This window comes from Lampris incognitus, chromosome 4, assembly GCF_029633865.1.
Source record: "Lampris incognitus isolate fLamInc1 chromosome 4, fLamInc1.hap2, whole genome shotgun sequence".
NCBI classification, from domain to species: Eukaryota; Metazoa; Chordata; class Actinopteri; order Lampriformes; family Lampridae; genus Lampris; species Lampris incognitus.
The window spans coordinates 8,448,159-8,473,712 of NC_079214.1; the positions used below are offsets into that span (position 1 = coordinate 8,448,159).

The window sequence follows — 25,554 nt, forward strand, 5'->3', positions numbered from 1 at the left end:
AACAGCTCGAGGGCTTTCTTGTGTTTTAGCGACGATCCCTCTCTGAGGTTCATAAAACGGGGGGCAGGGTTGATGGATGGTCTGGATTGATGTCAGAATCAGAATCTGTTTTCTTAGCCGAGTAATCTGGCTATTGAAGTTGAAAGAAACTCGTGACGCTCACATGAAGGGCACAGGAAATAATACAACAGCGTAAAAGGAAGTAACCACAGCCCAGTAGACAAGGGAGGGAAGGGTTTTCAGGAATCACGGGTATCTTCTGTTGAGAGTGAATGTTGCACGAGGTGCCATCATCAAGAACATACACTCCATATAATGTGAGAAAACCGGTGAAAGGGACCCTCTATGATCTTTGTGAATGTAGATTTCTCCAGAATGTTTTTTTTTTTACTACTTTATTAAGCCCCATGGGGAAATTCTTCCTCTGCATTTAACCCATGCTAGCTGTGTAGCTAGGAGCAGTGGGCAGCCACCGTGTAGCGCCCAGGGACCAACTCCAGTTCGTCTTGACATGCCTCGGTCAGGGACACACACAGGAGTATAAACCCTAACATGAATGTCTCCCCCCCTTTTTCTCCCCAATTGTACTTGGCCAATAAACCAATTTTCTGAGCCGTCCTGGTCGCTGCTCCACCCCCTCTGCCGATCCGGGGAGGGCTGCAGACTACCACATGCCTCCTCCGATACATGTGGAGTCACCAGCCGCTTCTTTTCACCTGACAGTGAGAAGTTTCACCAGGGGGACGTAGCCTGTGGGAGAATGACACTGTTCCCCCCCAGTTCCCCCTCCCCTCTGAACAGACGCCCCGACCAACCAGAGGAGGCACTACTGCAGCGACCAGGACACATAACCACATCCGGCTTCCCACCCGCAGACACGGCCAATTGTGTCTGTAGGGACACCCGACCAAGCCAGAGGCAACATGGGGATTCGAACTAGCGATCCCCGTGTTGGTAGGCAACGGAATAGACCGCTATGCAACGCGAACGCTCTTGCGTGTCTTTTTGATGGTGGGGGAAACCGGAGCACCAGGAGAAAACCCACCGCAGACACGGGGAGAACATGCAAACTCCACACAGAGGACGACCTGGGATGCGAACCCAGGACCTTCTTGCTGTGAGGCGACAGCGCTAACCACTGCGCCACCATGCTGCCAATCAGTGATTATTGACCAAAAATTAGCCAAATTATTAGCCAATTAGCCAAACACCCCGTTCATTAGTGAACAGTGTGTTTGGCTCCTGAACGTAACCTGCTCCTGTGCAGGTCAGCGTGTCAAGCACACGTCATCCTGGAAAGACACACCGGTTAAAAGGAGCCCCCAGTGAGACCGAAAAGCAAGGGTTCAGCCCGAGGTTAACTTGCTATCTCGCTTCTCTTGCTACGTGAGACAAGCACCAGAACTTTAAGTGTCATCAAATGACATGTTTGCACCAAGTATGTTTCTTCATCGTCTGGATGATCATAAGCTGAAAACAAAAACATCTCATTTCATTTCCTGGACTACCAAGAGAGAATTTAATTGAAAGTGTGTGTGTGTGTGTGTATTACCGATTGTGTGTCTTGGGCTCTCGTGCAGCACATGAAGAACTTAAGCCTTCTGCTCCAACTGCTTGCTTGGCCCTCCTCTAACCTATGTCTGAGAGAGAGCGAGAGAGAGACAGAGCGAGAGAGAGACAGAGAGAGAGATAGAGAGAGACGGAGCGAGAGACACAGCAAGAGAGACAGAGCAAGAGACAGAGCGAGATAGCAAGAGAGAGTGAGAGATGAGAGAGGGAGATTTTGATTTGATTTTCAAAAGCACATTTATTCAGCCCCGCAGCTGATATTCAAGCATGGCATTGTAATCCTGCTCATGAGTGAAGAAACCGTGTCAGAAAAGTCTCATTAAGTAGCTCAAAACAAAGTCTTCACACCAACAAACAGGCTTCCAAACTCAAGTCAGCTCTACTTGCATAACCCAACACCACAAACACAAATTCGCCCCAGGGGGTTTTTGCAGCAACACAACATCCTGTCCTTAGACCCTCGCATTGGATGAGGAAGAACTCCCTTAAAAAAACCTTTAAGAGGGAGGAGAAATAGGAAGAAGGCTCAGGGAGAGCAGCAGAGGAGGATCGCTCTCCCAAGATGGACACCGTGACATGGATGTTGTGTTTACACAATTACATAATACATAAAAATCAAGCCAAATATACAGCCAGGACTCCCCCTTGTTGAGAGAGAGACAGACAGACAGACAGACAGACAGACAGACAGACAGACAGACAGAGAGACAGAGAGACAGACAGAGAGACAGATAGAGCGAGATATATTTGGCAATATGTACACTGTTACGTCATGCCAATATAGCCATTTGAATTTGAATTTGAGAGCAAGACAGAGAAAGAGCGAGAGAGAGAGAGAGAGAGCAAGACAGACAGTGAGAGAGACAGACAGACAGAGCGAGAGAAAGAGCAAGACAGAGAAAGAGTGAGACAGAGAGAGACAGACAGACAGACAGCGAGAGAGACAAACAGACAGACAGAGCGAGAGAAAGAGCAAGACAGAGAAAGAGTGAGACAGAGAGAGACAGACAGACAGACACAGACAGAGAGAGAGACAGACAGACACCGAGAGAGCGATACAGAGCGAGAGACAGAGAGTGAGAGAGAGAGACAGACAGACACACAGAAAGAGAGAGAGACAGACAGAGAGAGCACAAGACAGACAGGGAGAGAGCGAGAGAGAGACAGACAGACAAAGAGAGAGAGCAAGACAGACAGACAGAGAGAGTGAGACAGACAGACAGAGAGAGCAAGAGAGAGACAGACAGACAGAGCTAGAGGAAGAGCGAGTGAGACAGAGACAGAAAGAGACAGAGAAAGAGAGACAGACAGACAGAGAGCGAGACAGACGGACAGACAGACAGACAGATAGAGATAAGACAGGGTAGGTGAGGAGGTGGTGAGTGGAGGTTGTCTGTCGAGAGGGGGGGCGAGATACAAACAGAACAGGCCTGGTTTTTCACCTCAGTGTGTATGTGGTCAGGTTGCGCTGCCGCCGCCGAGTGGCTTTCAGCTTGACAAAAGTCCGTCCGGTGGGATCGAAGGTGCACATGAGGGTGAAGCACACGCTGAAGATCACCAGCCAGTTGCATGCAACGATCCCTGTTGAGAGAAGACATTCAGCATCGCTCGCTGTGTACCAACATAAAATGAACATCCCACTGTGGCCGCGGCGGTGAACCCCGCCAGGGCTGTCAGAGAGCACGTTTCAAGTTGTGTTTGTAATCATGTTTACACACTGTCCAGCGGGTAATGTCTGATGCTGACGTCACAGGCTCATCCTGTGCTGGCTACCTTCTTTGTCTGATACACACTATCACCAGTTATGTTTCTCCCCATGATCCCTTAGGGGCTCAGTAGCTTTCCATTAAAATGGCAGACAACACAAGCTGGTGGGGAGGTCACTTCCCCTCCCCGTGTAAGAGGCAATGTTTTTAAGACATGTGGAATGCCATCATTAGACTCCGACTGCATTTCCTTTCGACTTCACAAACAGGCACCAACTCTCGTCCGCAACACATAATAGCAGGCGAAATATGCAGTGATCCTGCTGATTTGTTTTCATGCGACTATATTATGTAAATTTTATCATCAATAAAGTCAAACAGGAGTTCATTAAAGCACGTCAAAGTCAATTGATATTCTATGGGACAACTGCCGACCCAACTCCTGGGGACGTAGTCATCCTCCTCTTCACTCACCCAAAGCGAGGTTTTTGGCAGTGACATCAGAGCATGGTTGGTAATACTGGACCAGCCAGGCGATTCCCACCACTGCATAGACCAGCTCCACCAGCAGAATAGCTAAAGGTGAGAGACAGAGCGAGAGAAACAGAGCGAGACAGACAGCAAGAGAGGGGGACAGAGTGAGAGAGAGAGGGAGGCAGAGCGAGATAGAGAGAGAGGGCGAGAGAGACGGAGACAGAGCGAGATAGAGAGAGGGAGGGCAAGAGAGAGACGGAGACAGAGCGAGAAAGAGAGAGAGCATGAGAGACAGGGAGACAGAGCGAGAGAGATGTAAACAGATAGGGAGAGATGAGGAGTTGATAAAAGCCACCATTACTCTCCATTCAATCACGTTCAGCAACATTCAAATCTTTAATAGCAACAATAATTACCCACATGTTCTCGCCACCATGTTAGTTAACATGTTCTCGCCATCATGTTATCACCGCCATGCTAGTCAACATGTTCTCACCGCCATGCTAGTCAACATTTTCTCACCGCCATGCTAGTCAACATTTTCTCACCGCCATGCTAGTCAACATGTTCTCACTACCATGCTAGTCAACATGTTCTCACTGCCATGCTAGTCAACATGTTCTCACCACCATGTTAGTCAACATGTTCTCACCACCATGTTAGTCAACATGTTCTCACCACCATGTTAGTCAACATGTTCTCACCACCATGTTAGTCAACATGTTCTCACCGCCATGCTAGTCAACATGTTCTCACCGCCATGCTAGTCAACATGTTCTTGCCGCCATTCTAGTCAACATGTTCTCGCCGCCATGCTAGTCAATATGTTCTCACCGCCATGCTATTCAACATGTTCTCACCGCCATGCTAGTCAACATGTTCTCGCCGCCATGCTAGTCAACATGTTCTCACCACCATGTTCTTACCACCATGCTAGTCAACATGTTTTCACCACCATGCTAGTCAACATGTTCTCACCACCATGTTAGTCAACATGTTCTCGCCACCATGCTAGTCAACATGTTCTCACCGCCATGCTAGTCAGCATGTTCTCACCGCCATGCTATTCAACATGTTCTCGCCACCATGTTAGTCAACATGTTCTCACCATCATGCTAGTCAACATGTTCTCACCGCCATGCTAGTCAACATGTCTTCACCACCATGCTAGTCAACATGTTCTCGCCACCATGCTAGTCAACATGTTCTCACCGCCATGCTAGTCAACATGTTCTCACAGCCATGTTAGTCAACATGTTCTCACCACCATGCTAATCAACATGTTCTCACCACCATGCTAGTCAACATGTCTTCACCACCATGCTAGTCAACATGTTCTCGCCACCATGCTAGTCAACATGTTCTCGCCGCCATGCTAGTCAACATGTTCTCACAGCCATGTTAGTCAACATGTTCTCACCACCATGCTAGTCAACATGTTCTCACCACCATGCTAGTCAACATGTCTTCACCACCATGCTAGTCAACATGTTCTCGCCACCATGCTAGTCAATATGTTCTCGCCACCATGCTAGTCAATATGTTCTCACCGCCATGCTAGTCAACATGTTCTCACAGCCATGTTAGTCAACATGTTCTCACCACCATGCTAGTCAACATGTTCTCACCGCCATGCTAGTCAACATGTTCTCACAGCCATGTTAGTCAACATGTTCTCACCACCATGCTAGTCAACATGTTCTCACCACCATGCTAGTCAACATGTCTTCACCAACATGCTAGTCAACATGTTCTCACCACAATGCTAGTCAACATGTTCTCACCGCCATGCTAGTCAACATGTTCTCACAGCCATGTTAGTCAACATGTTCTCACCACCATGCTAGTCAACATGTTCTCACCACCATGTTAGTCAACATGTTCTCGCCATCATGTTATCACTGCCATGCTAGTCAACATGTTCTCACCACCATGCTAGTCAACATGTTCTCACCACCATGCTAGTCAACATGTTCTCACCGCCATGCTAGTCAACATGTTCTCGCCGCCATGCTAGTCAATATGTTCTCACTGCCATGATAGTCAACATGTTCTCAACACCATGTTAGTCAACATGTTCTCGCCATCATGTTATCACCGCCATGCTAGTCAACATGTTCTCACCGCCATGCTAGTCAACATGTTCTCACCACCATGCTAGTCAACATGTTCTCACCACCAAGCTAGTCATCATGTTCTCACCGCCATGCTAGTCAACATGTTCTCGCCGCCATGCTAGTCAACATGTTCTCGCCATCATGCTAGTCAATATGTTCTCACCACCATGCTAGTCAACATGTTCTCGCCACCATGGTAGTCAACATGTTCTCACCACCATGCTAGTCAACATGTTCTCACCACCATGCTAGTCAACATGTTCTCACCGCCATGCTAGTCAACATCTTCTCGCCACCATGCTAGTCAACATGTTCTCACCATCATGCTAGTCAACATGTTCTGACTGCCATGTTAGTCAACATGTTCTCACCACCATGCTAGTCAACATGTTCTCACCACCATGCTAGTCAACATGTCCTCACCACCATGCTAGTCACACCGTTGTGAGGTCGTGACTTAAAGCTGGCTTATGCTGTGTACGACTGAGTGTGACATTCACAAACAAGTGTGTGTATGTATGCATGTGTACAGACGCACTCCACTCATTTGGTTCAATTACGGCAGCGGTAAAGCCTCATGTAAGCCCATCTGCTGCAATATTTGAGGAACTGCTCCGGCCACCCATTCACTCCAATATTAACCCATTATAAGACGCTTTACCACCTGGAAGTATTTTCCTCACCAACCCATTCGCCAATATAAAATGTTGGCATTTTTGGCTTCGGCAAATCTTGACATTTCTTGAATCTGTTTCATGTCAAGATTTCCACTAACAGTAGTAGTATAGTAGTAGTAGTAGTAATTTCCAGTTATAGCCAATGTAGGTGGAGCCTGCGTCCAATTCACTTGACTGTTGAGTTTCTGTCTTAAGACAAAAAGATGGTTGACATTCATTTTATTTTCAGTGGGAAACACAATATTTTAAGATAGTTTCGGCATTAAAATGCATTTGTATAACATTTCTAGCGAGAAATTTGCATTTTATTTCCATAATCTTGGTTCAGTGAACGTATATGATCTTTAGTTTGTTAGTTAGTATGAAAATTATTTCAGGTCTCGTCAGAAAATAGTCTTTACACCTGTAAGATGAAAGTTCCCAACCTGAAGGAAAGACCTCGGCGCCTTCAGGAATCAGGAACAATTTATTTGTCATTTCATCTCGAGTACTTTGTACACAAAACAAACGAAATGCTGTCTCCCTCCAGCCCACAGCAGTGCAACACAAAAGACAAAAACACACTTCCAAAAACCTCCAAAAACAACACCACCAGAAATGTACAAAAACAGAGACAACAAAATAAAAAAACACAAATAGCCAACAACACAGTCCACCCAGTGCAACTCAGTCCAAAAATGCTACCGTCCAGAGAGCGAACGCCAGCCAGGAGGACTGTCGGAACTGCCGGTCTGCATGGGCTAGCAGTTAGCTTAGCCTGCCCCGCTTCCGCGTCCTGTCAGACCACCCTCGGCGTTTCCTCTTCAGGTGCAGCTCCAGGCAGGGCCGTGGTCCTTGGGCCCATCGGATGCAGCAGACCAGGCTCCCTCAGCCGATCCAACACCAGCTCTCCCAGCCAGACACCTTCAACACACCTCCCCGCACTCCACACGGCGACACAAATGCAGGCAACACTGCACAGTCGACGCTAGGCGAGGCCACTGCCAGATCGCCTTGGTGTTTCCTCTTGCGCAGGGCCGTGGGCTAGCAGTTAGCTTAGCCTGCCCCGCTTCCATGTCCTGTCAGACTGCCCTCCTCCTTGGGCCGAAATGACGCAGCAGACCAAGCTCTCTGAGCCGATCCAGTGCCATCTCCCCCAGCCAAGCGAAATCAACGATCAAAATAAAAACTTCCACAATGACACAAACTTAGATGCAGACGTGGACAAAGACACTGCATAATCGATATTGGGTGAGGCCACTGCAAATGCGAGTCGCGCCGCCATCTTCCCACACTGGAAGCAGAACACTGTGAAAATAAACTATCTTACGCAGCATTACGGGCATAAAAAAACATTATTCCAGAAATGGAGTTCGGGAAGGAAACGGGCTAGATCCGATGCCGTACAGGACCTGTTGTCATCCAGTCAGACAGCTGCAGCAGTTCTGCACCTTCGATCTCTGAAGACCTCGAGGACAACTTGGTAGGGCAGATTAAAGAAACTGAATGCACCCACTGACTGATAATTCTGACAACAGTAAGCAGCATAATTTAACATTACCGTCATGATTAATCATTATATTAATAATAGTAACCTTTATATTATGATTAAAATCCTCTTTAGCACCAAAACCTCAACTTGAATCATAACTTAGACCCAAACAGCGACAGATATGGGACAAATGTAGAATTGTCACTCAAAAGCATCACAGCTGCACAAAAGTTCCAATTTACGACTCCGATTCAGTGCAAGAGGAAGAAGCAAACATCTCCTGTTTTTTTTTTTTTTGGTAAGCACGAAATTGCCTTGGCTGATGGTAACTACACTTACGAACCTGTATCTATATCGACTCTGTAATGATCTGACTGAGGGGGTTCAGGCCTATGCAGAACAGCAGCGGAGACAGTGCATCACCTTGGTATATGCCACATTTGATGGTTACCTGTGTGACTGTCTTTGAGTTGGCCTCTAGTGTTATTTTCCACTGCTGCATTGAGTTCTTGATGAAGGCTATTAGTGTCCTGTTGGCTTTGTATAGTGCCAAGCACTCCAATAACCAGGTGTGGGGCATTGAATTGTAGGCTTTCTTGTAGTCCTCCAGGCTGTGCTCAGGTTTGTCTGTCTGGTCTTAGAGTCTTGGGTGACTGCTCTATCAACCAGTAGCAGATGCTTTGACCCTCCGGTGTTGTTCCCAATTCCTTTCTGAGTTTCGCTCATATCGACTCGTGTGCCCACTCAGCTTAGTTGCTATGACGCCCGACAGGAACTTCCATGTTATGGAGAGGCAGGTTATTGGCCGGTAGTTTGAAGGTGTTGTACGCTTGTGGGGATTCTTTATTATCAGTATTGTTCTCCCCTGTGTTAGCCAGTCAGGGTTAGACTGTTGGCAGCTGGTTCATCTGTGTCGCCAGGCATTCATGGAGTGCCGTTAGCTTCTTCAGCCAGTAGGCATGAGTCATGTCAGGGCCTAGTGCAGTCCAGCTATTCATGCTTGAGACTCATCGTTGGATGTCGGCGATTGTGATAACTGGTTCTTGCTCTGGGATATTGCTGTAGTCTGCTCTTAGGTCCACCAGCCACTGGGCACTGGTGTTGTGTGATGCCTCCTTTTCCCATATATCCTTTCAGTATCACTCGGTCTCTGCTCTGGGTGGATCTGATGTTGTTTCCTTGTCACTAGGCAGCTGGGAGTACACTTTGGATTGTTCTTCGATGAACAGGCCATTTACTTTTTTGGCTTCTGCTTCTCTAGTGTACCTCTTCAGTCTGGCGCCCAGAGCTGTGAGCCTTTGTTTGGCAGTTTCTAGGACCTCACTTACGGACATCTTGCTGTACTTCTTCAAACAGGGCCTGTCTTTCATCACACCTTTCTGCACCTCTTTTAACTGGCTAACATCTCTCCATGCTGCTTTGATCTTGGCTTCCAGCCTTCTCGTCCATGGAGGCCTATTGTTTGTGACCTGTGTTCTTAATCTTGTACCCAAGCATCTCCGGGATTATGGTTGCAGTGGCCTATACAAGATCGTTGGTCTCTGTATGGTGGCAGTCGAGACATTGTATAAGGCTGTGTTCACATCCACAGATGATGGCTCTTTGTCACTGAGTTGTGGAAGCCTAGCCTGGGGTTGACTGTCTGTAGTCTGGCCATGATTCTCATTTGAACCTCAGTAGCTTCAGCTGTCATGGCTGGTAGGATTATTTCAGCTGGTTGGAGTCTGCCCTTATCTAGCTCCTGCCTACTGGATGGCCATTCAGGGTGCTGACCGTCTCAAGTTGTGATCGTAGCTTCCTTCTATTGATATTCAAGCATTGAGCCACCAGCTGCTTCAGTGTGAAAGTAGGTCTATTGGTACATAGTTCCTACATACGCTTCATATAGCCCCTCTTCTGGGGTCTGCTATTATAGTAGCATTCCCTCAGTTCCAGGTTCTTAGCCCTTGTCCATGAATGCCTTGGTCCAGTAGCCCACCCATTTCTCATCAGGTTGCCCTCATTCCCCAACACCTGACACGGACCTTGTTAACCCGAGCGACGTCTGAGCTGGTATGACTCTATTCGTGTTACTCTCACTCATATTTGAGGTAGTTAGCTTGTACAGCATTAAGAGTCTAAGCCATGGACTCTTACTGGAGATGTGTCCCAACCAAGGTCTACTGATATGGATGTATGTGTCTGAAATAAAGTTAAATTAAATTGAAAAGTGCCCCCTCACGGAGAAGCCCCACTGCTCGCTTGTGGGCTCATTAACTAGTTTTACATGTTTCACAAGTCTCGCTTTGGTATTTCCTGGTAAAAAGAGCTGTTCAATTTCTCTCTGACCAATCAGTGGCTGCAGTGTCCCTCTGCCTACGTATGCCCCTCCCTGAGCCGCTGTCAACAGAATTCAAGCACTCTTCTGAAACCTAGCATCTTAAGTTATCAAGTGCACCCCCTCCCCTTTAAAGCAACGCGATCTCTGCCGAATTGGTGCAAATGAATGGAGTGACATCTGTATGCGTGTGTGTGTGTGTGTGTGTGTGTATTCACGAATACCAGTCACTCACTGACTTACCCAGCCGGATATAGAGGACATACTGCACAGCCTCCCTGGGTTGCGTATACAGGATACTGCCTCTCATACTCAGCCACATGATGGCGCTCTCACAGATGAGGCAGCTGACCAGGATGCCAAGGTAGCCTCGGCCGTGGTCCACCAGTGTGACAGAGCATGACTGATCTGAGCCATAGGGGAGGCCGAACAGGACCACAGACAAAACCACCAACCTGAGGAGGAAAGGAAAAGGGTAGTAGGTCCACGGCAAATTGGTGGAAAAAGAGAAATGGGGGAAAAACAGACTGAAAAAATCCATACACGCTGACTCACCAGACGCAGTGTAATAGAAAGAGGAAGAGGGCGGGAAGCACCAGGTCATCACTGCCAACTGACCAGCGCCGCCGAAACATCACCATGCCAGGCATCACTGCCCTGTTGGGTGGCCAGAGAGAGAAAAAGACAATATCAGGCAAAGATGAGTAATATTTGATGAGGTGCCTCTTATGAACTCATCTCAAATGGAGGACATCCGATGTTAAAAAGGGTATTAGGCGTAATAAGTCACAGAAGCTAACGCCCTCGAAGCACTAAAAGTGCACCCACTCACACACACACACACACACACAACTGATGTGTTTCTAGAGTGAGCAATCGGTTCTTACTTCCTCCAAGCTCAGCATACCATTCGTCCAAATAGGCACTTTGGTTTCTATCTTCCTGCCTGCATCTGAAACTCTCCAGATGGAAAAAAAATGAGCGTCAAAGGGCTGAAATGGAAATAGAGACCCATGGAGAGTGTCAGAAATCGAGGCGGGGGGGGGGGGTATATGGAGCAGGATGAGACGTAATAGGTAAGGGGTGTTCGAGAAAGAAGTGAAAAAGAGAACGACAACCAGCCTGCCTCGGCGACTAATGGTGCCCTGCTAAATACGGCACCGTAAAAAGACTTCGCCCTCTTCCGTCCGCCAGTTCTCTCTGTGAAAGAGGCAGGCCGACCTCAGTGGCGTTGCCTCGGGCCCGGGCTGAAGTGAACTGTGAAAGATGGTGAGCGGGAGGGAGTAGGAAGAAAAGGACACTACAGAAGGGCTGATATGGGTTTTATGGTGCGCTGCTGCTGCATATTAGCTCAGAGCAGAGGCACCGCTCTGCTCATTTTCACTAAAAAAAAGAAAAGAAAAAAGGAAAAGAAAAAAAGCCTACCACCTACAGCTCCCAAGAGAGCGGCTTTATATAAAATCTAACTATAGGGTGGAGGTGTACGTAGCAAAACATGTTGAGCAGAATAACTTAAAAGGGTAGGATGCTGATTTATCGGTCACGTTTTTACAGACCCTTTTCTCTTCTTTTCTTTTTTTTCCTGAGAAACCGGCGGCAGCCTCTTCGCTTCAACCTTTAGCGCTGAAAGGATGAACAAATAACCCCGTGATCGGTATACTATCTATTATCATTGCTGCAAGACCACGGCAGTTTACAGCAACGGCGACCAGGAGACCTCGAGCGGCCCACGGCAGATTTGACAGATGAAAAACGGCCACGAAAAGACCCCTCAGTCTGACATTCCCGTTACTTTCCCTGCAGGATTTCGGAGCCTGGTTTTGCTTCCGCATCTGTCGCCTGTCACACCGGAGTATGAGTCTGTCCGCTTTATGCTGCCGTTCTGTGATGCTCTGCTGCAGTTAAAATGAACTGAATGCTCCTATACGTTTCCTGCCACAACACTGCCCATCAAAACACTAATACACACACACTCTCCCTTATTTTATTTAATTTTCTCCCCTTTTCTCCCCAGTTGTATCCGGCCAACTCTTCCGAGCCGTCCCGGTCTCCGCTCCACCCCCTCTGCCGATCCGGGGAGGGCTGCAGACTGCCACATGCCTCCTCCCATACATGCGGAGTCGTCGCCAGCCACTTCTTTTCACCTGACAGTGAGGAGTTTCGCCAGGGGGACGTAGCGCGTGGGAGGATGGTGTTTTTGGCGTCGTCGCTGGCGCTGGATCGGCTCGGAGAGCTCGGTCTGCTTCGTCCGGCGGTGGGCCCGGGGACCACGGCCCCTGCCTGGAGCTGCGCACGAGGAGGAAAGGGCGGTCTGACAGGATGCGGAAGCGGGGCGGGCTAAGCTAACTGCTAACCCATGCAGACCGGCAGTCCCGACAGTCCTCCTGGCTGGCGTTCGTTCCCTTGGACAGTGACTTTTTGGATGCGTTAGTTTGGATATGTGTGTTCCTGTAGTTTTTGGGCGTGTTTTTGTCTTTTTGTTGCACTGCTGTGGGCTGGGGGAAACGGCACAACATGTTCCTGATTCCTGATCACGCTATTCTTCCCCCCCAGTTTACCCCTCCACCCAGAATAGGCACCCCGACCGACCAGAGCAGGCGCTAGTGCAGCGACCAGGACACATACCCACATCCGGCTTCCCACCCGCAGACACCGCCAATTGTGTCTGTAGGGATGCCCGACCAAGGCGGAGGTAACACGGGGACTCGAACTGGCGATCCCTGTGTAGGTGGGCAACGGAATAGCCCGCTATGCTACCCGGACGCCGTTCACGCTCCCTTTTTCTATTCAGTTAGATTTCGGTTACTTGTTTTCTTGCAAAGCGCATCGCCTTGTCCTATTATGCATGAAGTATGCAGTATAAATAAAGTGTGGCTGACTCATTCATTGATTCATTGATTTGTTTAGTAGCACAGGTCAACGGGCTACCAACATATTTCACTCAACTGTGCTGCTACTTCCCTAAGGCGAAGCTAGACTCACAGATCAACCAGGGGCATTTCGGAAGCCGACATGCCGCACCAAGCGGTACTGAACCAACAACAGCAGGTTAGTGAATGACAGTCGTTTCTGATTGAAAAATGGCATTCAGGGCATCCGGGTGGCGTGGCGGTCTATTCCGTTGCCTACCAACGATCGCTGGTTTGAATCCCCGTGTTACCTCCGGCTTGGTCGGGCGGCCCTACAGACACGATTGGCCGTGTCTGCGGGTGGGAAGCCGGATTTGGGTATGTGTCCTGGTCGGGGCGCTTGTTGGGGGGGAACTGGAGGGGAATAGCGTGATCCTCTCACACGCTATGCCCCCTGGTGAAACTCCCCACTGTCAGGTGAAAAGAGGCGGTTGGCGACTCCACATGTATCGGAGGAGGCATGTGGTGGTCTGGAGCCCTCCCCAGATGGGCACAGGGGTTGGAGCAGCGACCGGGACGGCTCAGAGAGCAGGGTGATTGGGCAAGTACGATTGGGGAGAAAAAGGGGGAAAATCAAAAGCAAAAAAAATGGCATTCAAATGCAAAACGGGCATCAGGTTCCCTCTTTTCAGGCAACAGTCACCACAAAAAAAGGCCAATAAGCTAGCCGCCTTACGTTCCTTCACTCAGCGCAACGCGACTGCATTGGATATCCAAAATCCCGTCCCCGAAAAAGAGCTAGCGGTGTTCCTAAAAGATAAAGAGCTGCTGTTGCACCCTTCCCCTCCTGATCCCACAGGTGCCACACCGTTTCCACAGCACGCACATCCAGATGGCAGCCTCTCATGAATGCATGATGTGAAGCCTAATTAGCTCCAGAGGACCACATCTTTCAGCAGGGCTCATTTGAATAACACAACACCGAGTGTTGCCTCTTTGATGCGATACACACAAATGCTGGGCGATCCCGAGACTGTTAATATTGTGTTCTCTGTTAATACCTTCAAACAAGCCGCTGAAACAAAAACAAAAACTGAATAGCTGAGACGAGAGGTCGTGCACGCTAGCAGAGGTATGTGGTTTGCCTGTGCAGGAAGATGCACATACATACAAACCACATTAGCCCTCCTTTGCTTCTCAGAAGCATGAATACATAAATAAATCAATAGATGAGTGAATAAAAAGTGGTGATGGATTTCATAACAGACTTTGGATTTAGGGAATGAAGGCGGTTTTGACCCACCGGGCCTGACTGACCCAACACAACCAGTAGGAAGCTGTGCAGAAAGGTAAAAGTCACAAATGGTCGCGGTTTCTTCTAAATTACCACATCCGATTTGAGTCACGTTAAGGAGGTCAGCAGTCGACCTCGTTACTAACCCCCAACACACACACACACACAACCCCGAAATCTCATTATTGAAACAATGAGGCCAGTAAAATCTGGAGGGTGTCACAGATGAAGGAGACGCAGACTGGACCACAAGGGACAACCTTATCAGTCGCCTCCTCCAGGCCTGCAAGTTGCATTATGGCTTGAGCTCCCTACGGGGACCTCCGAAGAGAAGAACCACATAATGAGACTGTATCAACACAAATCCACAAAGTACACACGTTAAACCATTCCCTCGTCTTTGGTGGATATTTTACTCTGAATAGAATATATCTGTCTTGGCATCCGGGTAGCGTAGCGGCCTACTCCGTTGCCTACCAACACGGGGATCGCCGCTTCGAATCCCCGTGTTACCGCCGGCGTCCCCACAATTGGCCGTGTCTGCAGGTGGGAAGCCGGATGTGGGTATGTGTCCTGGTCGCTGCACTAGCGCCTCCTCTGGTCGGTCGGGGCGCCTGTTCGGGGGGGATTCTCCCACGCGCTACGTCCCCCTGGGGAAACTCCTCACTGTCAGGTGAAAAGAAGCGGCTGGCGACTCCATGTATCGGAGGAGGCGTGTGGTAGTCTGCAGCCCTCTCTGGATCGGCAGAGGGGGTGGAGCGATGAGCAGGATGGCTCGGAAGAAAGGGGTAATTGGCCGGGTAGAATATGGGAGAAAAAGGGGGAAACCACCCCCCCCCTCCAAAAAAAGAATGTCTGTCTTAAAGCACATACCTAGGTCTTCACAAACGGTCCACCACCAACACGGATCACTCTGGTGTCCCGTTTGTGGCCACCAGTCGTTTCCTTTGTGCTAAAATCCAGTTTCAAATTCGTACTTTAATGCACCGAGATGGCAGAGTAGATACCCCAACCACTTATCAATCTTACAACGAGGTTTTGTGTACACGCGGTGGCCTTTAATTGGATCGAGGTTCTCTCGTTCATCGTCCACGTCTTGACTTTACAACACTACAAATCGCAAATATCACCTCAAGGGCAAACCCATCCATCACCGTAGGGATGTGGCGGGGGATGTAGTGCTTAATGGGCGGTGGACGGAGCGCAGGAGGCATCAGGAGCCATTAGCGGAGTCATTCCAGACGAGCGCAGGCCCTGCTTCAACCGCCGCCTCCCTTTTCCTTGTTGCTTTAATGTGAATTCAGTTAGGAAAAAACAAGGCAAACCCACCACCAGTAGAAACAACAAGTTATTTTCACCTCCATCTGACTTGTAAGACGGCAGCAGTTGTTTACGTACACACCTCAAGTCTAACGGAAAAAAAAATTCAGAAACGTTTATCAGGTTGCCGTGAGTTGAGTCAACCTTCCTGAGTCAGAGGAAGAGTCTGAAAACAAAGGAGGAGGAAAGACAGACAGACATTGGGGACCTTTATTATCAGACGCTCATCTAACCACAATCATCTCCACACAACAGCAGCCTCAACCGACAAGCAGCCTGACAGCTACCTGTGCAGCTTTGTCATAGTTTGTCAAGCACTTCCTGTTTCCACAGGCTTGGCTGATCTCTGTTTGCTGCGGTTATAAAGGGACTCGCTGCATGCAGCAGGTTAATATCAGGAGTCAGGAAGATTTACTTGTCAGCCCACAGCAGTGCAACACAAAGACAAAAACACATATCCAAACTACAAAAACACATATATCCAACATATCAACAACAACAAAAAGTCACTGTCCAAGACAGCGAACACCAGGATGACTGTCGGAACTGCCGGTCTGCATGTGCTAGCAGTTAGCTTAGCCTGCCCCGCTTCCGCGTCCTGTCAGACTGCCCTCAGTGTTTCCTACTAGGGCACAGCTCCGGGCAGGATCATGATCCCTAGTCCCACCGGAGGCAGCAGACCAGGCCCCCCCAGCGAGACACCTTCGATACACCTCCCCACACTCCACACCACGACACCAAAAACAGTCAACGCTAGGCGAGGCCGCCGCCAGACCACCCTCAGTGTTATCGGAACTGCCGGTCTGCATGGGCTAGCAGTTAGCTTAGCCTGCCCCGCTTCCGCGTCCTGTCAGACCGCCCTCGGTATTTCCTCTTCAGGCACAGCTCCAGACAGGGCTGTGGTCTCTGGGCCCACAGGACGCAGCAGGCCAGGCTCTCCCAGCCAATCCAGCGCCAGCTCTCCCAGCCATCAAACGAAGACACAAACTTGGACGCAGACGTGGACAAAGACACTGCATGGACGGTACTGGGTGAGGCCGCCACAAACGCAAGTTCACGCCACCATCTACCGACACAAGTACTGGGTGAGGCCGCTGTAAACGTGAATTCACGTCGCCATCTTCCCACACCGGTACTGGGTGAGGCCGCTTCAAAGGTGAATTCACGCCGCCATCGCCCCACACCACATATCCTCATCCACATCAAAGGTGTTGCATGGCCTAAACTAAAATCAGAATATATGCAAATTGATATCGACGGGACGGGATTGCAATCATTAAACCCTGTGCTCACCAACCAAAGAGTAGTTTCCCTATCTAATGAAACACAACTGATGAAGCCTGATGAACAACAGACTAATACAACTGCTGAAATCACTGAGAAAATGCTTCATTTATTTTGGCAGAATGATAAGAGGGGAAATAATCTCAGTGTACAATTCTCCCTTGAATTAACTTTTCAGTAATAAATCTTGGAGTTGGGGGGTGTGAAGCCTGACTCGACTGTTTCGGACTGCTGAAATAGACAGTACTTCCACATACAAAGTATTCACACATAGTGTGAAATGTTTTTTCTTCCTTCACCAACACACAAAATTCAACAGGTTTATGATGACCAAAAAAAAACCCCAGTGAGACTTACATTTCCCATGTCCCAAAACAGTCCTCAGCACACAGTCCGTACCTGGCAGGTAGACAGTCCATACCTGGCAGGTAGACAGTCCATACCTGGCAGGTAGGCAGTCCGTACCTGGCAGGTAGACAGCCATGAGCGTTCTTGGGTATTTCTGTATGAGCTTTGCACAGTAAACTTCTGGAATTTTTGCCCAATCCTATATATAAATTTGCTCCAGAAATCTGCAGAAACTGGAAACCACCGTTTTCGTGTTGAAACCGGGTCAAAGGATTGCCGGCCACGCAAGCATTTTCAGGTTGTTTTTGAAAAGCTCATTGTCCACAGTGAAATACCAAACTAATACAAAAACGTATAAAGGACCATTCCAGTGCTTTTGCCTGTCGTAGTCCCTTTACTACAAATCGCGTACGTTTTACATCACTCACAACCATTTCCCGAAGCACATCGCAGCGTTTCAGATTCTTCGAATGGATTTTTGGAACCACTGGTTTCCACTTGCGGACTTGAAACTTGCTTGAGAGAAGTAATCCATCTCAGTTAACATTTTCAGTTGCCTTTTTTCAATCAAAGTTATGTTATCACACCAGAAAACATCTTAAAGGTCAACAAAACAGAAGCAGTTTAGATAGACTGGGGCCTAAGCTGAGATTTAAAAAAAAAAAGCCAGAATCTGGGGAAAATGTTGGGATGGGCTAAAGGTATCAAACCATGGCCCAGAGTTTGTTTTCTCTTTGGGAAAAGCTCAGTCTTCTCTGGACAACATTCCAGTCAACAGCAACCATGGAGAGAAGCTAGAGCATTGCTAATTCTACAAACTAACTCTAAAACTATATACACCAATCAGCCAAAACATTAAAACCACTATGCCCATGAAAAGCGAAGGCTAGTCCGTCTGGTCCGATCCCACAGAAGAGCTACTGTAGCTCAAATTGCTGAAAAAGTTCATGCTGGCTCTGATAGACAGCAGTTAGAACATCACAACTTGCTGTGTATGGGGCTGCGCAGCTGCAGACCGGTCAGTGCCCATGATGAACCCTGCCCACCGCCAAAAGCACCTACAATGGGCATGTGAGTGTCAGAACTGGACCATGGAGCAATGGAAGAAGATGGCCTGGTCTGATGAATCAAGTTTTCTTTTACATGATGTGGACGGCCGGGTGCGTGTGTGTCATTAAACTGGGGAAGAGATGGCACCAGGATGCACTATGGGAACAAGGCAAGCCGGCAGAGATAGTGTGATGCTCTGGGCAATGTTCTGCTGGGAAACCTTGGGTGCTGGCATTCATATGGATGTTACTTTGACACGTACCACCTACCTAAACATCGTTGCAGACCAGGTACACCACTTCATGGCAACAGTATTCCCTGATGGCAGTGACCTCTTTCAGTAGGATAATGCACCCTGCCACACTGCAAAAATTATTCAGGAATGTTTTAAGGAACATGACAAAGAGTTCAAGGTGCTGCCTTGACCTCCAAATTCCCCAGATCTCAATCTGATCGAGCATCTGCGGGATGTGCTGGAAAAACAAGTCTGATCCATGGAGGCTCCACCTCACAACTTACAGGACTTGAAGGATCTGCTGTTAACGTCTTGGTACCAGATACCAGAGGACACCTTCAGAGGTCTTGTGGAGTCCATGCCTCGACAGGTCAGAGCTGTTTTAGTGGCACGAGGGGGACCTACACAATATTAGGCAGGTGGTTTTAATGTTTTGGTGGATCAGTTTATAGAAAACTATAGAAAATCAAACAAAACTATGTAATAAAAAAAAACCACTATCAAATTAGAACTACTGAACAATACAGATTCTCTCCACCTCTCTAACAGAAGGATTTGAATTATTTTTATTCATAGAAGGAGGAAGGGCGTAGCCACTGGAGTGTTGTGACTCGTATTGCATCACACAGCCAAGCCTATGACAGTCCATGGTTGTAATAACACAGTTATAACCAGAGAAGCAGCGCTTAGCTGAAATTCACTGCTTTGCATATGGAGATCATATAGATTGCACCATAATGTCAAGATAAGCACCAGGGTCAATGTCTCTGACTTGGACATGTCCAAGCACATCAGTATTCAGTGAAAACAAGTTGTTTTAGTGTTGTGTAGACCTTTAAGTCAATCCAAACTTTCAACTGCATTATCCTGCAATGACATCACAATGTTTTCAAATTTATCCACTCTGGAAAGCCTGCGGATTGGTGCAGCATCAGCTGTAATGCGGACGTTGCACCGCACCGTTGTGGTGAAGAGGGAGCTGAGCCGGAAGGCAAAGCTCTCAATTTACCAGTCAATCTTCGTTCCAACCCTCACCTATGGTCATGAGCTTTGGGTAGTGACCAAAAGGGTGAGATCACGGATACAAGCGGCTGAAATGAGTTTCCTCCGTAGGGTGTCTGGGCTCAGCCTTAGAGCTAGGGTGAGGAGCTGGGACATCCTGAGGGAGCTTGGAGTAGAGCCGCTGCACCTTCACGTCGAAAGGAGCCAGTTGAGGTGGTTTGGGCATCTGATTACGATGCCTCCTGGGTGCCTTCCTTTGGAGGTTTACTGGGCACGTCCAACTGGGAGGAGACCCCGGGGTAGACCCAGAACTCGCTGGAGGGACTACATGTCCAATCTGGCCTGGGAATGCCTTGGGATCCCCCAGGGGGATCTGGAGGGCGTTGCTGGGGAGAGGGACGTCTGGAGTGCCCTACTTAGCTTGCTGCCACCACGACCCTACCCCGAAGAAGCAGCTGAAGAAGAGGAAAGCCTTTTCAAAAAGGTACATTTTTGGTGGTTGAAAACGCAAGCTTAGTGTGGACTGAAAGACAAAACAGAGGGTAATAATCAGAATCAGAATAATTTATTCATCCTTGAGGGGAAATTGGGTAATAACTGGGTAATAGTTTAGTTTAAACGTTTATTTGGGAAGGCACAAGGTACATTAATCAACATTCGAAACAAATGTAAATGTACCCGAGTTAGCTAATAGGCTCATTTCCATTGACAGTCCCTTTGCCTGATGTTGTTGGGCATATAATAATAATATATTACATATACTGCATACATAATAAGATGTGTGTTCTAATTTATCCATGTTAGTGTGGACATGGCAGGAGCCACTTTCCCAAGGAGGCCAAATCTGTGACGCGCCGAGCAGATTGTTGATCTCTGGACGGTTTCTCCCATTTCAGCAAATGCACGGTGATTCTGAGTGTTGAACCTGGTCTCTGGGTCGCTCCAGAGGAAATTAGCCTTTTCTTCTGATTGTTCAGGTTAGTAGGACGTCCTCATGTTAGAAGTGTCGAGGTTGTGCCGCATTTTTTCCATTTTGTCTTAACAGACTTCATAATACGAGGAAAGTTCAGAGCTTTCGCAACGTTTTTATGACCTCCAGCTTTTTGCTGAGAAACGTCTTCATCTTGAAGTTCCATAGGCAGTTCTTGGGTCTTCATGGATGTCTGATCTGCTGTTTCAGCTTACAGTCAGTGTCATTCTGAACTGAACATGGGTGGATTCAAAGTCGACGTAGGTGGACCTTCTCAATATAAGCCCTATTTAGTGGAACCGCTCAAAAATTTGAATATACCTGGACAAATTTAAGTTTTAATATAAGGGGATATGAGTTCAATCGATAAAGCAAAGTCCTTTTTAAGGTTTTGACGCTATTCCCCTGATATTGAAATTCTATATCTCACAAATAAAATCCTATTCAATTCTATTTTGATATCACTTTGCTACACAGAAAAATAAGAAATAATCAAAAGGGGGTAAATATTTTCTGAAGCCTCTGCACGGCAACGTATCCATGATATTCTAAACTCTGACTGCTCAAAGTCCAGATAAATAAATGACCAACAACAGTGAGGGTTTCAGTGTGAATGAGTGTAAGCCCTTTAATTTAAATAGAATATAAAGATCAGCAGGGTACTCTCATGCACACAGAATATTAATTTTAAAACTGAATAGCCATCATTTGCATTTAGAAATATTTTAACAGAAGTCAGCCACATATTGATGCAAACAACCAATGGGCTGGTAAGGACTAGGAAGTCCAATGCTACCCTGTGACCCCCACCCCTTCACAAAACAAACAAACAACTTTATTATGGGAATGAGGTGCCTTGGGCAATTTCATATCGATATATCATGATGTCAATATTATCCATCCAGCCATCATCCGAACCGCTTATCCTGCTCTCAGGGTTGCGGGGATGCTGGAGCCTATCCCAGCAGTCATTGGGCGGCGGGCGGGGAGACACCCTGGACAGGCCGCCAGGCCATCACACAGGGCCAACGTATATATACACACACACACACACACACACACATTCATACCTAGGGGCAATTTAGTATGGCCGATCCACCTGACCTACATGTCTTTGGACTGTGGGAGGAAACCGGAGCACCCGGAGGAAACCCACACAGACACGGGGAGAACATGCAAACTCCACACAGAGGACGACCCGGGACGACCCCCAAGGTTGGACTACCCTGGGGCTCAAACCCAGGACCTTCTTGCTGTGAGGCGACCGCGTCAACCATTGCACCAATGTGCCACCATATCAATATTATATTAAGTCAAATCAAGTCAAGTTTATTTGTATAGCCCAAAATCACGAGGTAGTCCTGAAGGGCTCTACAGTCAGTACAACATACAACAATATACGACAGTATATGACATACGACACCTGGTGTTTTTGGACCCTAGACCCGAATGAGGGGGGAAAAAAATCCAAGAAAAGACAAACCACACGGGAAAATTAACGTACTGCCCAGCTCTAAATGCAGCGATAATGAACATCTGTCAAGAATAATATGATGAATTACTTTCTAATCTGTTCCTCCTTCTGTTCGGATACCGAACCACATTTAAAGAGGTGAGATAAGGTAGGACGGGGCAATGATTTTTCTGACTCAACTGCAGGCAGTAAAATGCATGATAAACAAATTTAGGTTTTCTTTCACATGAACCCACTGTAACGGAAGAACACACAAGAACAACAAGAACACAACAAGCAAGCAAGAAGCAAGAAACACACAGCAAGAAGGTCCTGGGTTCGAACCCTGGGGTAGTCCAACCTTGGGGGTCGTCCCGGGTCGTCCTCTGTGTGGAGTTTGCATGTTCTCCCCCGTATCTGCGTGGGTTTCTTCCGGGGGCTCCGATTTCCTCCCACAATCCAAAGACGTGTAGGTCAGGTGAATCAGCCGTACTTAATTGTCCCTAGGTGTGTGTGTGTGTGTGTCGGTCCTGTGATGGACTGGCGGCCTGTCCAGGGTGTCTCCCCGCCTGCCGCCCTAGGACTGCTGGGATAGGCTCCCGCATCCTCGTGACCCTGACTGGGATAAGTGGTTTGGATCATGGGATGGATGGATGGAACTTTATAGTGAATAATAATTTACTGACCTACTCTTTGCTTGCACATTTCCTAATTCCGTGAACAGTTATGCTTCCATGGCACCGGTTAGTCATCCCTGCACAGTGCAGTGAAAAGCAAAAACGGTTTCCTCCCCTTCCCCACATAGGAAACACACTGAAGGAGCCGTGATGCGGTGTGCAGCTGGCCGCAGGACAGACGACTTTTAGAGGGAGCAGCTCAAATAGGTTTACATCCACACAAAGACAACCTGACCTACTGAGAAGAGGCAACGACCCGACGTCAAGCGAGATATTTATACACAACTCGGGTGCCGCAAACCTCAGCAGCACACACCACAAACCCTGCCGTTTTCACCGAGCGTCGTTATTAGAGATTTTACCCGAGACTAAAGCTCGATATCACGAGCTGTGAGTAATAGGTCATAAATAAAAGCAAATTGGCTCGATTTACTGCATTCTTTGGCACATGGGAGCCTGTATTTCTTTAATACGGGGGAAAAAAATGATTCACTCTCAATTACATCGCCAGCTTACCTCAAATTAATTATCTAAGTCTACATTGCTCAGTAAAAGTAATGGACCGGAGCTCTGTACCGGCCGACACTTAAAAGAGTCGTACTGGGAATCGATACCAGCGGTGGAAAAGTGATTTCTGTGCATCGCTAAACCTCAGATCAAAATATGTTCTACAAGTCTAAAACCTGACCTTTGGGACAATACTACCACACGAGGCAGGCTATAAGCCGGCGCCGTTCTTCCCTCTCCTTACTGTATGAGTCACGCAATCCCTCACTATCATCCACAGCCTCCTGTTCCATCTGACTCCTAATGACATGTGTTTTGTGCGATGCCTGCGACAAGGCCCCGGCAGTGAGAAATGCTTTTGTGTTCCACACAGCGTGCTAGTGTGCACCAGGCACATGCCCATGTGATGCAACACAATGATGCTACAACAATGACGGCGGGGGCTTCCATGCCGTCCTTATGGCCCGGTCTCTTCCACAGACTTACTTAAAATACGGCATGTCACAGCCAAAGGCATAAATAAAGCACATCCACTGACATGGAGGCTGTGTGCAGCATCGCCGTTTCTGAATAGTTAAATGTACATCCCCCCCCCCCCCCTCCGCAGCCACACAACCACACTGCCCTGCTGACATTCATATGTGATATAGAGCAAAAGAAGGTGCAGATACAGATTAGAAAGATAGATAAATGGTAAAACGGACAGCACTTATATGTGCTTTTCTGGTCTACCGTCCGTTCAAAGGTCTTTACAATGTATGCCTCACATTCACCCATTCACACGTGGCGCAGGCTGCCATGCAAGGCGCCAACCTGCTCATCGGGAGCAGTTAGGGAGTTTAGTAACTTGCTCAAGGACACCGACACGCTCTCTGGAGGAGCCGGGGATCAAACCAGCGACCTTACAATTACTAGACAACCCGCTCTACCTCCCGAGCCATGCCATGACGTCTATCTATCTAGCTAGCTAGTGTGAGTGTCACAACATTCAGTATGTGTATATACACTGATGAGCCAAAACATTATGACCACCGGCCTAATATGCTGTTGTTCCTGTGTGCTGCCGAATCAGCACCGACCCGCCGAGACACGGACTCTACAAGAACCCTGAAGGTGTCCTGTAGTATCTGGCACCAAAACATTAGCAGCAGATCCTTCAAGTCCTTTAAGTTGCGAGGTGGAGCCGCTATGGATTGGACTTGTTGGTCCAGCACACCCCACAAATGCTCAGTCAGATTGAGATCTGGAGATTGCAGAGGCCAGGGCAACACATTGAACACTTCATCACGTTCCTCAAACCGTTCCCGAACAACGTGTGCCGTGTGGCAGGCTGCGTTATCCTGCTGAAAGAGGCCACTGCCATCTGGGAATACCGTTGCCATGAGGGCGGTGTACCTGGTCTGCAAATGAGTTTAGGTAGGTGGCACGTGTCAAATTGATGTCCACATGAATGGCTGGACCCAGGATTTCCCAGCAGAACATTGCCCAGAGCATCCCACTGACTACACCAGGTTGTCGACGTCCCATAGTGCACCCTGGCGCCGTCACTTCCCCGGGTAAACGGGCACACAAGTACACAGCGATCGACATTATTTAAAAGAATATGGGACTCACAGGACCAGGCGACCTTCTTCTACTGCTCCAAGGTCCAGTTCCGACGCCGACGTGCCCGTTGTAGGTGCTTTCAGCGGTGGACGCTGACCGGTCCGACCCCCAAGGTTGGACTACCCTGGGGCTTGAACCCAGGACCTTCTTGCTGTGGGGCAACTGCACTAACCACTGCGTCCCCCACTTGTTTGGAGATGATCGACATTATTCGGTTCACCTTAGAGTGATCATAATGTTGTGTCTCATCAGTGTACACACACACACACCTGTAGTAGTAGCGCAAGGTAAAGATGACACAAGTTAATCTAACCTGATTGGTTGAAGTAATTAAAAATAAATAACATGCACAGCACAGTGGTCTCTAGGTCCTGATAAAGACTACTATCAGACCCACACTTGAATCCATCTTTGGACAAACAGCAAATCCAGGAGCTACGTGAACTCAGGTCTGTGCCCCACTCATTTAGAGACAGCAACGTGATCTGGCATGACTATCAGCGGCTGCTAACACACTATCAAGGCTCACTCATACTCCTCTCTGTTTTGGACAAGATCTGCTGTGGCAACGAGTGGATCAAGCCAAACTCTTATTACCCCTATTTAACCTAACTCCAGGCGGCAGGAAG

General features: G+C 48.1%; 1 protein-coding gene across 2 annotated transcripts in view; it reads right to left on the minus strand.

Annotated features, from left to right (window-relative positions):
* Window positions 1–25,554, minus strand: part of dagla (diacylglycerol lipase, alpha) — a 69,886-nt gene that overhangs the window by 26,336 nt on the left and 17,996 nt on the right. For both annotated transcript variants that reach the window (XM_056278414.1, XM_056278413.1), the window contains exons 2-6: window positions 10,887–10,988; window positions 10,575–10,786; window positions 3,750–3,851; window positions 3,012–3,150; window positions 1,553–1,640 (exon numbers count right to left, since the gene is read on the minus strand). In XM_056278414.1, coding sequence (XP_056134389.1) covers window positions 1,553–1,640; window positions 3,012–3,150; window positions 3,750–3,851; window positions 10,575–10,786; window positions 10,887–10,981 — 636 coding nt within the window. In that variant the 5' untranslated portion in view covers window positions 10,982–10,988. The remainder of the gene's footprint in view (window positions 1–1,552; window positions 1,641–3,011; window positions 3,151–3,749; window positions 3,852–10,574; window positions 10,787–10,886; window positions 10,989–25,554) is intronic.